Source organism: Capsicum annuum, chromosome 11, assembly GCF_002878395.1.
Source record: "Capsicum annuum cultivar UCD-10X-F1 chromosome 11, UCD10Xv1.1, whole genome shotgun sequence".
Lineage (NCBI taxonomy): Eukaryota > Viridiplantae > Streptophyta > Magnoliopsida > Solanales > Solanaceae > Capsicum > Capsicum annuum.
The window spans coordinates 188535561-188549615 of NC_061121.1; the positions used below are offsets into that span (position 1 = coordinate 188535561).

General features: G+C 26.5%; 1 protein-coding gene across 1 annotated transcript in view; it reads left to right on the top strand.

Moving 5' to 3' along the window:
- Positions 1 to 6608: 6608 nt before the first annotated feature.
- The window catches only part of LOC107848712, a 45832-nt gene continuing 38385 nt past the window's right edge, over positions 6609 to 14055 (top strand). Inside the window, exons 1-2 of the mRNA XM_016693480.2 lie at positions 6609 to 7608; positions 7953 to 8492. Coding sequence (XP_016548966.1) covers positions 6799 to 7608; positions 7953 to 8492 — 1350 coding nt within the window. The 5' untranslated portion in view covers positions 6609 to 6798. The remainder of the gene's footprint in view (positions 7609 to 7952; positions 8493 to 14055) is intronic.

Genomic DNA, 14055 nt, shown 5'->3' on the forward strand with positions numbered 1-14055 from the left:
TATTAAATATTTAAATTAAATAATAATATTAAAAAGGTCTCTTACTTTACGTAATTATGGTTAGACAGCAATTAAAAAGAAAGTTTTGATTTATTTTATGTTAATTAAATATAGCAACAATTAAAAAGAATGTTTTAGTCTTATTTTATGTTAATTAATGAATGAATGAATGCTAAATAAAAGTTTTAGTGGATAATATATTATATTTTAATACATTCGATACAAAGATAAAACATAATAATAATAATAATAATAATAATAATAATAATAATAATAATAATAATAATAATAATAATAGTAATAATGATGATGACGACGACGACAACAACAACTACTATGATGATGATGATGATCTCACTTGTTTTAAATTATTATCTCAATTCAAATATATAAATTATTAGGTAAATGTAAATCACATTTAAAAAAATAAGGATAAAAAGAATAACAAACTAATTTTTTTTAATTAATATATTGAAAAGTCCTAAATAAACTCTAACTATTTACTACTAATAACAATTTATACCTATGATCAATTATTAAATATTTATACTGCACTTACGAAAACTTTTGAATTGATATATGAGTTTGTAATAAACAGGCAAATTTTAAAATTTAATTAAATCTTTTTAAATCCAATTTTATTATTATTTATAAGATCCTATAATATCTAAATCTAAACAGAGATATAGTCCATGTTCTTATTTACTAAACATGCAATTACTTTTAAGGGAAAATTACCTGGATTAGCCACTATTGGACTTTTATTACAACTTAAAGCTTAATTTTTAATTAATTATAATTCATAGCCCCCTCTTGCCTATTAATTATTCTTAATTACAATTCATAGTGTTTCTCATGTATTTTCTCTCTTTTCTATTTTCTATTATTCTCTTCTTGTTTTTGATTTTTCAGTTTTTTTTCTTCAGTTTTTCCTTTTTTTGTTGCATTCTCTTTATTTTTTATTTTTTCACTTTTTTCTTTTTATTTTTTATTCATTTTTTTCTTTTTCTTTTTTCCTTTTCATTTTTCTCCTTTTTTTTCTTCTTCTTTTTTTGTATTTTTTCTCCTTCTTTTTTTTTCTTTTCAATTTCGCTCCTTCTTTTCATCTGTGAGAACTAGCAAACACAAATACAAGTGTGAACTATAAAATACAAATATAAATATGAGCTATAACATACAAATACAAGTGCGAACTATAAAATATAAATTCAAATGCGAACTATAACATATAAATAGAAGTGTGAGCTATAAAATACAAATACAAATATGAACTATAACATATAAATATAAGTGTGAACTATCATTTGTATTTTTTAATTATTGAAAAGGAACGATTGATTTTCTTTCAACGAATACTTGTTTGTATTAATTGATACTAGTTGTATTTATTTATACAAATAAATACAACTCAAATTTTTATACAAATACAATATTTATGTATGTAAAATTATTTATTTTATTTGTTTGTCATTGTATTTGTATTAAGTGATATTTGTTTATTTACAAATATGAATGATAATTTTGATATACAAATACAAAACGGTACATTTGTATCAAATGATACATTACATATTTATATATTTTAGAATCACGAAAATACAATTAATGCACTTACTTGTTTGTATACAAATACAAATGATAAATTTTACATAGTCACGACTAAATACAATATGCAATCAACTTACAAATACAAATGCAAAATAATTTCTTAAAAATAAAAAGGTAATGAAGAAAATAGAATACAAATACAAGTATAATCCAAATATAATTTAAATATACAAACACAATAAAACCATAATATAAATATAATCCAATATAATATAATATGTAATCAATTATAAATTACAAATCCAAAATAGATCTTTAAAATACAAGTGTGAATTATATAAAATATAAATGATGGCGTAAACTAACAAATACAAATATAAGTGCGAACTATTAAATACAAATACAAATGCGAACTATAAAATATAAATACAAGTACGAACTTTAAAATACAAATACAAATACAGTTGTATCAATAAATACAAAAATATAAATGACGGTGTGACTACAAATACGATAAATAATTTTAGTTTTTACGTTATCATCCATGACTTGTGCTCGACTAGTCATATTTTTTGAAAATACCAAAAAATAAAATAAAATAAAAAATAATAAAGAAAATAAGTACAAAAAATAAAATAAAAAAATCAAAGAAGAAAAGAAAAGAAGAAAGAGAAATAGAAGTTTGAGATTAAAGAGAGAAAAAAGGTAAAAAAACAAAAAGAAAGAAACGAAAAAAATAAAAGTAGGAAAAAATAGAAAAAAGAAGAAGAAAAAATAGGAAAAACACAAAAAATAAAAAAATATAAAAAAAGATAATGATAGTGTTAGGCAAGAAAATATTCAGTTCAACGAGATAAGTGTGATTGAGATTTTTTTCTTTTTAAAAATATTTAATTTCATTTTTGGCGGGACTATATGAATACATACAATCTGTAAAATCGATATAATAGGCATAAATTGAATACAACGGCTATAAATGATAATTATGTAAAATATGACTCTGGAAGGTGGGTTTTATAGCAAAATACTGCTATTTTTGAAAGATTCCCTTATTTTAATTGAAAGTGATCCAAATTCATTCTATAAGAACGTAGTGTTTTGAAAAAATAATAGCAAAAATTAGAGATAAGGACAACAACAACCTGCTCCTTTTTTATTGCATTATTGTTACCTATAATAAATATTTGGATTAGTTTCTAAGATTTTAAAAATTCCTCTCAATTTAAATATATCAGAAAAAAATCATAATTCTATTTGAATTTGTATTTTGAATGAAATTTGAGTTGGAATGAAATTCTAACTCCTTATAAACCTCTCTTATATATAAAATCTCTTATATATACTCCTACAATATTATTCAATGTTAAGCTTCCCCCTCTCTCTCCTTTGTTACTAATCATTAGCTTTATTGGTGGATTTGTTAATTGTGTTTTTTATATTCATCTTTTTTCATGGTAGAAACTCTTTTTTAATATCTTCATTTTTTATATGCAGGTGAGTGATATCATACTACAATGCAGATGAGTAATGATCATATAAGCTAATGATTTTCATACAATATCCACATTTGAATTCAAGTAAGGTAGGGGAAGAGGGGAGAGATAAACTTGAAAAAAGACGGTCTTGGCCTTATCCATCAAAACAAAAATTGTCATGATTGACTATTTATTAAAAGTGCAGGAAGCTTTTTGCGTATTAGTAAGACGCTTCGTTTGTTTGGTTGTGAATTTGAAGTAATTATGTGCATGATATTTTATTAAAGTTAAGACGAGTTATGTTAACTAATATAAAAGCTTTAATTTTATTTACCGATATAAAGATGATCAATAAATGAGGTTTGATAATACAAGTAGGAGACGTGATGTGTAGACATGACGTTTTTAATATAAATTGATCTCCTATAATAATAATAATATTGTTCTACTATATAATGATTAAAACAATATGAATTATCATCTTTAGCAATTATTTTATATTTTTTTTTGGAATACTTCAGATTATTAACTGAGGTTAATAGAGAAAAACAGAACTAAATATGAAGTTACCTCAAGTCAATAGAAGTTGATTTTGTTCCATCTTAAATATGGAGTTGTAGAGCATTGTTTCGCTTTGCTCTAAAGATTAATCTTTTATTGTTGTTTAATGACTTTACTTTTTCAAAAGTAATGATAAATTCATTTGAATTGGTCATATTAAATATTATAAAAGTAAAGATAGTTGAATTTTTATGGATTTGCGATGGTTGGATTTTTATGGATTTGCATGTTCTTATATTTTAAGATATGAAAGAATATTATTTTTTCCTACATTATGTCACTTTTTATTTTTCATATATTAATAAGTTAATTTGTTTAATTTCATTTATTATTTGTACGATGTTTTTTCAATTAGAATAACGATGCATTTCAACGAAATTTAAATCAATTCTCACAAGTTTTTTTTGTTGTTTTTGAATCATCTGTTGTAAGTTTGTTCAAAATTTTCAAATATAATAAAAATTAATAATGTTAAAATCATCAATATTTTCATAAAATGTCTTGTGAGAGAAAACAATGAAATATGAAAGCAACAATTAAAAATCTTAAACTAGGATGTATTGCTAATGTAACAATTAAGCTTCTGATGATTATTATTGTTCAATAAAGGAAGCAATAACATTTCAAAGTGAATCATAAAAGAATAAGAGCTTCTAAACAGTTGTTAGACGATAATTGATCAATTTCTATAAAAATTCAACTATAGCTTTTCAATGAACTTTTACTTGACCCAAAAAAAAATAATGTAAATGAAACTCATTGGGTAACATAATGGGATTGGGCTGCTCTCCATTTTTCTTCTCTCCAATTTTTTCAAGTTCTTGATTGGAAGGAAAACACATGTCATAGTTTAAAATTAATGATTGAGATTTAATTAGTTAAATCAAAATTCTAACCATACTTATTTACTACCATATATTTGTTGCTTAAATATTTTTAACAATTCATTATATTTTTTTCAAATATATTAAACTATTTTTTCTATCCTTTAATAATTTTCTGCTGGATTTTTACTTTTTTTTTTTTTTTGCTAATGTTTGTTATTTTTCTTAAGTAATGTTTTTCAAATAAAAGAAATAAAGATTGTGGCCTAAAATTTTCTAATTTTATTATCTTCGTGTGTCAAATAAATTCATTATACGTGTCCCAAATCAAATATAAAGATTGTGTCAAATAAATTCATTACTCTTCTTTTTTTAGCTCTTTTGAATTCTCAATTAGAAAAATTAAAATTTTAACTATATGATGAATTTTGAAAAAAATATTTAGGAAAAGTTTTTAATATATATTTGTGGCAGCAATTTTTTTTTTTAAATATTGAGTAAAAGATATAATGGATATTTAAGGAACAAATATAACTAAATATATGAAAGTAGATAACCATGGTTAGATTTTTGATTTAACTAGTTATTTCAATCATTAATGTTAAATTGTGACATGTGTCTTCTATAACTTGAAAAAATTAAAGAGAGGGAAAATGGAGAGGAGTCGGATCCGACATAATGATATATTCATCACATAACTCACAGAGAGAAATATTGGAATAAACTCTAAATAAAATCCACAAAATGGGATGAAAGAGAAACTCTATCAACTTTTGAATTTTTGTGATTCTATTTAGTTGTATCAAATTGCAAGATATTGTCATTTTGATCTATTATTATTATTTTTGTTTCTTTATGATTAGATATATTAACTTATTACTCATATTATGGTAAATTATTCAATTAACTTATTGATATTGACAAATCAATTAAAAAGGAATAAAATGTGGATAAAGGAACACAAAAAAGTATGTCAATAAGCGAAAGAATTTTTTAATCATAAATATAATAATTTGTTTACCAGTTGATTTTTTTATTTACCTTTTGTTTCTTAAAGTTTTTTGTTGATTAATTGAATGATTTTTCTTGATAGGATGAAATAGTTTACTATATGAGTGTTTAGTGTGAATTTTTTTTTGAAAATTTTTTTAAAGAATAAATTGTTACTTACTGATCTTTTTGTGTTCTATATGCAAGCAAAAAATATTTTTCTTAAAGCATTTGAATATATAAACAAAATAATAAGCATGAATAGTTATAGAGTGTTTAATATTATGGTTGGAGGAGGGCGAGGGGGGCAGGGGATCAAGGTGGGTCGATTGGGTGGGGGTGGGCCAGGTGAGGGGTGTAGGGGGTACAGGGTAGGTGGGGTAGTGGGGGTGGCTAGATAGGGTAAAATTATTTTTCTTCAAAAAAAAAATAGGGATGTGGGGGGTGGTGGTGGTAGGAGATGCCGTAGAAAATAATATTTATTTTTTTATTAACGAGCAATCTTATAAATTGTATGTGCATAACTTTTCAATCGAAGGTAGTAAAAGTTAAAATTTGGAATAAAAAATTTTGAAATTTGATACAATCGAGTTTTTTTTAGTGCAATTAATTATTGATTTTGATTTGTTAGATTAAAAAATTTAAGTTTGAAACAAAAGATAAAAAATGTAATCACATATTGGTCAAAAGTATAAATATAAAAGTCCAACTACAAAACAAAAAATTATTTAATATTTTATACCTATTATTTTTGAAAACCAGCAACAAAATATGATAAAACTATTAATTTCATTCTTTTTCATATCAAAATATCTAAAATAGCCGGGACTACGGTTATATATTAACAATTAATTATAATTTCACTATTAAAAATTATAGTTAATATTTCATAATCAATTTTAAAATATGTAATGATACAATAATTATTTTAAAAAAAATTAATTTAATTATTTCAAATGAATAAGAATATTTTAACGATACTTTTATAAAGAAATATTCCACGCATCGCGAGGATACTTATACTAGAATTATTATATAGATATAGATTATAGATAAATATTATTGGACATTTATTTTTAGTATTGTGCACAAGTGTTGTAGGACAGGGCGAGAAATTTAACTTTTAATTTTATTGCATTCCACTAATTGATTTGCTTAACAGAAGAATCGTATAAATAATATGCCTATGCAGAGATGTGTCACAACGGAGCTCACACGGAATTAGGATCTTCATTCTATTTTTTAGGTCTATAGACTATAATAGACAAAACTAAAAGTTGGATTTATTGTTGAAGATTGCAACATGATTCTGTAACTAAGTTACCTGAAAATAAAATAGTAAGATACCAAAGTTTGGTTAACTTCATTATGTAGTTGTCTTCCACCCAATCTCTCTTAACATGTCTACATTTGAATCACCTATTGTGATTTGGTTTTGCAAAACAGTGCTAATTTGTGGGGTAGTCCTATACGTGGCCACCATTGTCTTTCTCAATGTATGTCCATCTTCCGATCTTATCTCTTCTTCAAAATTCACAGTCTCTCTTCCTGATAATTCTCAATCAAATGCATCATCAACTGTTACACAAATCAGTATTAGTGACACTAACATTAGTCACCTTGTTTTTGGACTTTTGGGATCAGAAGAAGCATGGCACCATAGAAAACCTTATATTGAATCTTGGTGGAGACCAAATGTTACAATAGGACTTCTTTTACTAGATGTTCCTCCTCAAGGCGAAGATCTTCTCCCATGGTCCTTAAATTCACCGCCTTATAGATTATCAGATGATGTCCCGAAACTTGTTAATGAAACTAATCATGTTGATCCACGAGTTTTAAGAATGGTTCATGGTATTATGGAGGTTGTTAGAGAGGCACATGAAGGGGTAAGATGGGTAATTATGGGGGACGATGATTCAATATTTTTCGTGGATAATATGGTTGATATTCTTGGGCAATATGATCATACGAAATACTATTACTTTGGAGGACACTCGGAATTTATAATTGCGAATTCTTTTTTCTCATTTCATCAAGCTTTTGGTGGTGCTGGAATCATACTGAGTTATCCATTGGCTAAAGCATTTGCGGAAAATGTGATGTCTTGCTTAAAGAGATATGCTCACTACAAATCTGCTGATAAAACTACAATGAGTTGCACAGCTGATATTGGAGTCAATCTTTCTCCTCTTCAGGGTATGCATCAGGTATAAGTTTTCTCTCAAACATCATCGGAGAGTGATTTCTCTCCTTCCTCTAGATCCTCAAAAGTCGAACAAAAATGTCAAAATTAAGACTTGTCTACTCAATAGATAAAAATAGATCTATACTTTTCTGAATTTTAGAGATTTTCCTTTATTAAAATTTCCGTTGTAGCAATGTCAAAGGACACCAATTGATTGAAGGTGTCTCCGCCATTTTAAAGGTCAGAGAAATGAAAACTACCCATTAAGTTATACACATCTTTTAATTACTAGCATACATTGAGTGTGAAAAAAATGTTTTATCAATTATTTACATTTATTAATTTTTTGTTTCTTCTTTACAACAGATTGATCTACGAGGTGATCTAACAGGATTTCTATCATCCCATCCAAAATCTTTACTAATGTCCCTTCACCATTTTGACACAGTTGAACCAATTTTTCCCTCTATGGACCGTGCACAATCTGCATATCACCTCCAAAATGCTGCAAAATTTGATCAATCCCGCATGTTACAGCAAACCATCTGCTTCAAAAGAGCCAACAATTGGACATTTTCAGTTTCTTGGGGATACTCGGCTCATATATACGAGAACATCATGCCTAGAAGTTTGATTAAAAATCCTATTGAAACATTCAAACCATGGGGTAACATTACGTTTCCACCACATTATTTGTTTGATACTAGAAATTTTTCTTGGGATCCTTGTGAAGCGCCTCATATGTATTTCCTCCAGTCCATTGTGAAAACACGACGAAATAAAATTCTTACAAAATATACTAGAGCATGGCCTCGAGGAATAGGAGTTTGTTTGCATGCTGAAAAGTATCCTGCGGAGTATGTTAATGAAATTCATGTTTACTCACCAGCGACAAAACGCATCCAGGTAATGTTTTATTACTTGAATCTCTTATAACTATACATGAGTTTAATTTTTGTACACTGACTGTGAAGTTTCTTCAACAGAGAATAACATATATTGTCAATAAAGAAAGGGGATATATAACTTTGAGATAAAGGAAAATTACCTTCTACAATGAGTGAACATGTTAAACTATATTGAAATTACGGAAAAGGGCCTAAAATGTCCTTTAACTATGTAAAATGGCACAAAAACGCCCTCATCTACCTATTGGGCCTAAAATGCCCTTCCCGTCTACCTATTGTGCCTATTTTGCCTTTTTATTTAGGCAAATTACATGGAAAGACCATACTTAAAACTCAAATACATAAATAATAGTATTTTTTCAATATTACAAAAATAAAAGGTTTTTTTTTACATATACAACCATTTAAAAAAATCATAAAAGATAATTATAATTTCTAATTTAATGCTATAATTAATTATCAATTCACCTTAATTTAAGAGATATATTTTCAATATTCAAATCAAAAATGGAAAATATAATCCTTGTTTTCAAATCATTCTCTATCTTATATTCAAAATTCAAATATTTTTAAATAAATTAAGTATTCCATTATTTGCTTGTGTATGTTTCGTTTTGTTTTCATGTATGTTAATCATCTAGTATTATTTCATTATCGCGTATTTTTAATTCTAATGTAATGGATTAATCATAATTTTTTATGGATAAATATTTATGGAATAAAAATCATTATGTTGGAAGTACAGATATACCATGTATTTTTGTTGTATAAATATAATTTATGTCACAGTCAGATTATTATTATATTTTTATATAATTTATGGGATAAATATTCATGATATATCTCATTATGTCGGAAGTACTATTCTTATTAAGAAATTATTTATTAAATATAAATATATATTTTCAATATTACATTGTATAAAAATTTTATATCTAAAATATACCATTTATATTTATTGTATAAATATAATTTATATGGTATAAATATAATTTGTATGGTATAGATATACCATGTATTTTTATGATATAAATATAATTTGTATAATTTAGAAATATACAGTGAATTTTATGATATAAATATACCATATATTTTTATGAAGGTATCGTGAAAACAGGCAATGAAAATGAAAAACATAAAATTTTGATGTAGTATATAAAAAATAAATGAGCAAAGACTTTCATAAAAATAGGCAATAAATGAGAAATATGGGAATTTAATATATAATTATTTTTCTATATATTAGAATCTATAATAAAATAAAATATTTTATATGTTATATCTGACAACCAACTAATACGACTATGTATATGTATTAATTTTTTTAAAATGGCTATTTATGTTGTTTTTCTTTTTATTTATCAGATCAGTTTAGAATGACAAAAATTTGATATTTTACACTATTTATTTGGTTAACATTAGTAAAAATGATAGGGATTTGATGTAATTTAATAAAGATAAGTTGTGGTGTTATATAATTTTTTCTTAAATAAAAAGGCAAAATAGCCTCAATAGGTAGACGGAAAGGATATTTTAGACCCAATAGGTAGACAAGAAGGGAATTCTAGGCCCAATAGATAGACGAGGGACATTTTCGCACCATTTCACATAATTGAAGGACATTTTAGACCCCATTCTATTGAAATTATAAGAACTCTTTATAGTGGCAGTGCATATAAGTTGAATTCCATTATATTCAAAACACATGATTACAATCATATGAAAAACAAGCTTTGAAACTAATTCTCTAGTCTTTTTAATTAAGCTACCTTATACTGGAGAGGGTTTGACGTAGACCTCTATCATATAAATTAAGAGAGTAAAGCTAAAAACATAAAGGAGGGAGGAATAGTACCTAAGCTTCATAACCGAGAAAATTTGATAAAAGGAAATTTTGACAATTTATTTTGATAAATAGATACGTGTTAAAAAGAATTGAGAAAATAGACACCCTAACGGGTCCACTAAAAAGTATCAACCCTAGCACACAAGTTTAAAAACGTGCACTTTAGTCCTACCCCCATTTCAACCCCTATTTTTTTGAAACTACAGTTAGTCCATGTAAAAAAGAAGCTTCCACATCAGCCCTACCCCCATCCAAGATAGTGGATAATAGGTCAATGGAATACGAGTGCATGGGTGGTCATGAATGGGATAATTTTGAAGAATTTGAAGAAGAGGAGTATGAACGGGGTAAGGAAGGACAGTCCGAACCACAAGGAAGCCACTCTTTCTCGGATGATACTGATCTTTGTGTAGGACAAACATTCAAGGACAAGAATATTTATATAATTCTAAGTAAGAAAAGATTGAAAAATACTAGACTATGTAAATTATTTATTGTATACTAACGCCGTTGCTGATTTCTACACATAATAGATAGGTTATCAATTTTTTGAGAAGTCGATTATTCACCAACTCGTAGATTTATGATCAACTATTTGAATATATGAACAAGTTAATATAATGACAAAAAAAGAAAAATTAAATTAAATAAAATTAAAGTATAGCAACTAACACCTTTCAAACACTGTAAAACAATTTAGATACATTAATTGTGGTACCACATAAATTTTGAACATGATCTAGTGATATTTAAGGCATGTTATAGCCATAAATTAGTGAGATGAAATTAAAAAGGAAAGAAATAAAATAAAATAAATAAGCACCATCCAAGCAATGCAAAACAACTAGATATCATCAAATGAGATTATACGTGTCTAATATGTATAAGGAAGAGTAATGGTTGTGACTTGTGGGTGTTCATGGGACAATTAGTGTTTGAGAACAAGCAGTCCTTCTTAATGCAGACGTTTGTTCTGAGTAATTGGTTGTTACTACAATTACTCTTTCTTATACTCAGTTGATTGAGTGTTCAATTATTTTGTACTCTCATATGATGATATTTAGTCATTTTTCATTGCTTGAATGATGTTATTTATTTTAGTTTATTTTATTTCTCTACTTTTTAGTCTCGTCTTACTGGTCAATAGAATTAGATGATTGATGCTAGACCTGTAAAGATATCGTGCATATATTATCAATAAATGTATGCATCTATACTAGGCTAAATTAACAGTCATGTATCGATCAATTGAGTCTAGTGAAAAGTAAGTCGAGACTATAAAAAGAGAAACAAAATAAAATAAAATAAATTAACATTATTCAAGTAATGAAAAGTGACTAAATCTCATCATATGAGAGTAGAAAATAATTGAACACTAGATCAAATGAGTATAAGAAAGAGCAATGGTAGTAACAATCAATTACTCAGAATAAACGTCTACATTGAGAAAGACTACTTGTCCCATGAACACCCACAAGTCACAATCATCACTCTTCTTTATGCTCATTAGATACGTCTAATCTCATTTGATGATATCTGTTGTTTTGCATTGCTTGAATAATACTTATTTATTTTATTTCTTTTTTTTAAGTCTCATCTCATAGATTAACGACTATAGCATGCCTTAAATATCACTTGATCATATTCAAAAGTGATTTGGTGTCACAATTGATGTATCTAAATTGCTTTACAATGTTTGAAAGATGTTAATTGTCATATTTTAATTTAATTTCTCCTTTTTATCATTATTTTAACTTGTCTATATATTCTGATAGTTAATCATAAACCTATGAGTTGGTGAATAATCGACTTTTCAAAAAATTGATAATCTATCTATCATGTGAAGAAATCAACAACTGCGTCAGTATATAATAAATAATTTGCATAGTCTAGTATTTGTTCGATCTTATCTTACTTCGCCAATTTTAAGAAGCTCCAACTGCGCCTGATTTGAAATTACAACTCTTTCAGGCCATACAATGATAGGGTCTATAGTAAACCTTAATAATCGATTATAAAAGACATAAACATTCTTTAGACCTTTTCCATCGGTGACTTTTTTGGTAGCCTTACTATATAAATGACAGAGACTTTTTTGAGCTCCTCCATATTCATTTGTTCATCCCTTTTTCATTTTTATTCAACAATAACAATCTCTCCGATTCTCATTTGGAACACTCCTTAGCTTGTTCCAAAACTTTAATTCGTTGCATTATTTCGGTGATCATCGAAAAAGTAATATCAAGTACTTTATGAAAATCAGTTAAGAAAAAGATAACTACAATCTATTAAGTTTAGGATCATAAATGAACTTGTCCTCTTTGTCAGATTTCTGGCACACTAACCGATGAAATTTGAAAAACAATTTCACCATACAATCGGCAAAAACAGTAATAATCCATCAACAATCAAACAACTTTCAACTTAAAATCACAGATTTTCAGTAAAATGAAGCTCTATTTAAAAAAAAAGTCAAATTTTTTCATCCAAACTAAACAAATACTTAATCAACCGAACGGTCTATTAACAGAACAATAAAAACGTATAATGAAACCATCCCCCACAAGAACATGCATCTAAAACACCATTACATTAAAGAAGAATTTGAAGAAAATTCAAATTTCTTGGCATATTAGCCGATTAAATTCGTGAAAAAATTTCACCATGCAATCGACAAGGATCATAATCCATCAAATATCCATTGACAATCAAACAAATACCAACTTAAAAATAAAAAAATTCAGTAAAATCAACCCCCAGTTTTCAAAAAAAAAAAATTTAAAATTCTTTCCTCCAAAACCAACTCAATCACCACAAAACAAAACCGAAAAAAGTAAAAAAAAATAAAATTCATCAATATGAAGAATAAATTACTCGGGAGATTAAGAGAAATTACTTAAAGTGGAAGGTGAAAAGATCTTAAAGCTTTAGAGAAGATAGAAATTGAAAATGGAGGTTAGGGGTAGAGGAAGGGAAAATGTGGTGGGGTTGGGAGTGAGAGTGAGGAGAGAGAGTGTCTTTTTGGGTATTTTATAGAAAGTGGGGTGTGAAAAGTATTTAAAAAAGACTTAATAGGTGTCAACAACTTTTTGTTTTTTACACTATAACCCATACTCCACACCTTTTCTATTTTCTCTCCCAAAACACTAGAAAATTAATTCAAAAAGAAATTGATGTTTATTTTTCAAAATAAGTTTTCAGAATGTTCATTTACCCAAATCTTCTCACCTAACCTCCTCAAAAGAGAGATCTGTATTGGGCATGCCCAATCCGTTACATTTTGGATGCAAATGCTTAAAGAAGTGGTATATGACAAATAGTGAGAATACTTTAAGGGGTCGTTTGGTTGGGAAACAAGTTATGCTAGGATTAATTATGTTGGGATTAGTTATACTGGAATTAGTTGTCCTAGAATAAGTTATCTTGGTATTATTTTTTAGTGATTGTTTGATTTGCGGTACTAAAAATGATAGATATTACTGCCTTTCTAAGAATAGATAGTTTATTTACAAAAATATCTTTCGCTTTATTTATCTTAATATTTCATGTTAAATTACTTATTTTTCCTAAATTTTATAAAATATTGATACTCCCACTTTTTTTTTTTAAAAAAAGATTCATCATCAAAAATGTGAAAAAGAATTGTATCACTAATTTGAAAAAGAATTGTATCACTAATATTTGAAAAGTTGAATTGTATTTTTTTAAAAGTTAA